This window comes from Nicotiana attenuata, unplaced genomic scaffold (genome assembly GCF_001879085.1).
Source record: "Nicotiana attenuata strain UT unplaced genomic scaffold, NIATTr2, whole genome shotgun sequence".
Taxonomy (NCBI): domain Eukaryota; kingdom Viridiplantae; phylum Streptophyta; class Magnoliopsida; order Solanales; family Solanaceae; genus Nicotiana; species Nicotiana attenuata.
In genome coordinates, this window is record NW_017670974.1 from 301,131 (window position 1) to 305,200 (window position 4,070).

Here is a 4,070-nt window from a genome sequence, read left to right on the forward strand (position 1 = left end):
TTAAGAACGTAGGATAAGACAAAAAAGAAAAAACAAGAACAAATACTGCAAAAATAAGAACCAAACATAAAGATCATATTGAAAGAACTCCAAAATCAAAGAACCAAATACTGATCCTGTTCCCGGATAAAATATGTCAAAGATTTCATCCACATTTTTCAAGATTCCTCTGCTATTCCTCATATACTGCTGACACATTCGAGTTCTCCGTTTCATTTCCGCCGCCACTGTTGACTCTGTCATCTCCAACCAGTCAATGCACCTCTCCACTTGACCCTGGGCCTCACCAATCCAACTCTGCAAATCCCAAACTAATTTGTTCGTGGCGAGAATTTTCTCATCTGGGTCGTCGCCTAAACTCTTCAATGATTCATTGAGCTGAATGAGTGAGAACTTGAACATCCCTTGACATTCCTTCAATAATGACTTTGTTTTAGGCTTATTTGAATGTAAGACTATTGTTTCGGGTGCTGACGAAGAAAGGTCAAAAAGCTCATTCATGGAAGCGTGGAGGGAAAGCATTAATATTTGTGAAGGGTTAATTCTGTCTCTGTTTAACCATAATGGTGGAGGGTTCACATCTGCATAGTAAAAGGAGGCGATGGAGTTGACACATGAATCTGGATTTTCACTGAGGTTAGGGAGCCAACAGACGGTTTGGATTGCATCAAGTGGGTAATTGGAGAGTGATTTTGACTCGATTTTATGTTTGAATATAGTCAGGAGAGAGACGATAGTAACTATGATGAGAGTGAAGAGTATTGCCAGAAGGAGTACCGAACGTAGTTTCCTTTTGAATCTTGAGGATGATGGTTGATTTTGGACATGGAGAAGACCTTCGTTGAGGCTGTTGTTGGTTGGTTTATCCATTTTTTGTTTCATGTTCAAAATGTGGTGGTATTTTGGTGGAAATAATGAAAAGAAGAAGATATTTATATGTATGGTCAACACAAGAAATTGCTAAGAAGGTGGAAGCATGTAATACTTTTTCTGGCGTGGAGAAGAGGGAAAAGGGTGGTGGTGGTGGTGGCGGGGGGGGGGGGGTGTCTGGTGGTTGGAATACCTGTAAGCTACGATGGTTTGACTAGTTTCGTTCTTTATTTTGTTGAAAACCTAGTGAACTAAACAATCTAATGAACAATAAAAAAACCTTCTCATATATGTTGAACAATTGACTGCTTCTTTGGTTTTTCTTGTTTTCTTTTGGACTTTCCCTTTAAGATCAGAGATTTTTCGTTGGACTTACTAGGCTTTGATTTGTCATACCAGATGTTTAGTTCATATAATGAGCTATATAACACTAGCAGTTGGGAATGAGGCTGCAGTTGGGAGTTCAAAACCAATGTGATCATCAACAATATACAGACTCATGATTACTTCAAAAAGAAGATTTTCATGCTTTATTGATAACCCTTGAGAGTGAATTTTGTGAAAGGAGCAATAAGGACAATAAGAAAAGAAGAAATAAGAAATAAATTGTTGTTTAGGTCAAAGGAGCTAGTTATTCCAAGACTATTGAAGTGGTCTAATTTACTGCGAAACCACTGTTTCCTTTTCTTTGTTTTGAAAGGGTCAGGCTTTTAACGAAGGGAAGAAGGTCAAAAATATTCCTACTATGGTTTATTGTTTATTCATGCCACCCGTTATATTTTTTGTCCATTTTTATCCCTACCGTTAACAAAGTTTGTAAAGTTACCCCTAACCCTAATGTACCTCCACTGTGGCAGCTGACCCTTCTAATATTTTGACCATGTCAGCAGCCAAGTCAGCAGGTCCCACCAAATAAAATGTCATATCAGCATTGGAAGTAATTTAATCCACAAATAAAATTGAAGGGTTTTTTTCCTTTTTTTTTTTGCATTATCTTTTCCCTGTGATTTCATATGCTCATTTTGAACTAATTGCACATATTGAAATGAACACGTGTTCCTGTATTCTCTTAGAAAAAATCGAATGAATAGAAATTTTGAGCTGATTTTTTTTCAATGTTCAAATTTTTGATACTCTCACCGATTTTCTCCCTATTTCTGATGAAAAACTCTTAAAATTCATCTCTGTTCTGTAAAAATTGTTTCCTTACTGTTTCAGATCTTACAAGTTACATTTTGGGTGATTTATTGGCTGTATCTTTTTATGGATTGGCTCAATTTTTTCGAATACATAGTCTGATTTTGATAGTTATTCTTTCTTCGTCTTGTGTCCCCTTTTGTCGCGCAGTAAAATGTTTAAGAAAATTATAAATTTTTTATCATTTACACTGGATGAAGGAGGGGAAAGGCAGTGGTGTTTTTCCCATTTTTAATCAAGATCTGTGGATCTCGCCTGTTTTCATGCTGAATGAAAATGAAGAAGAAGAGGGAATAGAGTGAGAAAGAGTAGAGGTAGTCAGTGGTGGTGGCCTTGTGACTTTTTCGGCGAGTTTCGCCGGTTCCATTTGTTGGTTTGGCAGAACGGGGTTGCTGTTTGAATGACGAAACATGAAGAAGGAGAAAGGAGACGAGGAGGAGAGCCAGTACCGTGGAGGTTAGTTTTGCCCGCTGAAAATTTTTCGGTGAAATGCCATGGTTTCCAGCGATTTTGGTATAAGGTGAGGGAGAGAGGATGAGAGAAAGGATGGAGAGATGAGGAGTGGGGGGTCGTTTATGTTAGGGTTTTAATTTGGTGGGGTCGATGACATGGCAGCTGACATGGATAAAATTGATGAGGCCAGCTGCCACAGTGGAGAGACGTTAGGGTTAGGGCTAATTTTGCAAACTTTATTAACGGTCAGGACAAGAATGGACGAAAAGTATAACATGTGGCACAAATAAACAATAAACAACAGTAGAAGGATATATTTTACCCTTTTCCGTTTAACGAATACACAGAAATGTATATTATAAGTTTAAAACTTTAGGCTCATATATACTCTACTCAAACTTAATTGTAATTTTGTTAGCCCCTCCGGTCCACAATAAGTGACCAATTTGCTTTTTTATTTTGGTTCAAAATAAGTATCAATTTATATAATCAAGAAAAATTTCAATTTGTTTTTCCAAAATTACCCTTATGTACGTATTCATAAAAAGTCATTTACTCCTCACATTTGAGAAGAGAAGTGCTACTATAACTATGGTGCAACATTTAATGAAGGTTAGCTTAGTCACACTAACTATTTTCGTCTAGAATTTAATATTTTCTTAATGGGTGTACCCAAAGCAAATTGATCACTTATTATTGACCGAAAGGAAAGAGTAGCTAGTTAAAATGAAACGAATTTCAGACTAATTCGACTGAATTTACAATTGAAGTCCAGGTAAAGGCAATCAATGAGCTGATTGTGAGTATGGCATCCTATACATTAGGTAAATAATAGTAGGCAGCTAATATGCTCGCATTGATAGCAAAATCTTTATTTGGATCCTTATAATGTTTATTCACACAGAAGACAAACAAATTGAAGTTGCAATACACTTTGTCAAAGTGTGAATTTTCCAAGTATAGTTTCCTCTTTCCTTGGAAGTAGAACCCTCTTTCCTCTTTCCAAGATAGATGGGATCTATTTTCAAGATGATGAGATCTATTTCCTTACCAAGCCTTAAAAGTGAAAGGCTACGTGTAAACATACATGTATCCTTGTTTGTTGAAAGTAATCCTTTACATAGGGTTGAAATCTCAATATTGTTCCAGCCACAATCTTCTTTTACAACAGGAATACTGAGTGGGCAGATAGAAAATGGGTATCTACCAACAACTTTGTTTTTTGTCGTTTTCAGGGTCAGAGGAATCCTTTTGAACATGGAGATCTGTCTTGCAACATAATTGAGAAGGATTATCGTGTTAGTAGAGGGAGGGCCGGCGTCGGGTTTCTTAGATTTGTTCTTCTTGGATGAGCCGCCATGTAACGAGCCGACTGGTCATTTGAGTATTTTACCCCCGTTTCCCCTATTTTATGCTTTACATATGTGTGTTTTGTGGTTACGTGACTTGCGGGCATGGCTGATTTGGTTTCGGGGAGGTTTTGGATTGATTTTGGCCACTTAGTCCCTTGGTTGGAGGCTTAAATTGTAAGAGTTGACCAAAGTTTGACT

The 4,070-nt window shown here is 37.3% G+C and overlaps 1 protein-coding gene across 1 annotated transcript; it reads right to left on the bottom strand.

The window, feature by feature from the left end:
• LOC109244950 lies at positions 1-870 on the bottom strand. Its single transcript, XM_019412118.1, has one exon. It carries the CDS (start codon positions 868-870, stop codon positions 1-3), a length of 870 nt encoding a protein of 289 aa, XP_019267663.1.
• Positions 871-4,070: the final 3,200 nt, after the last annotated feature.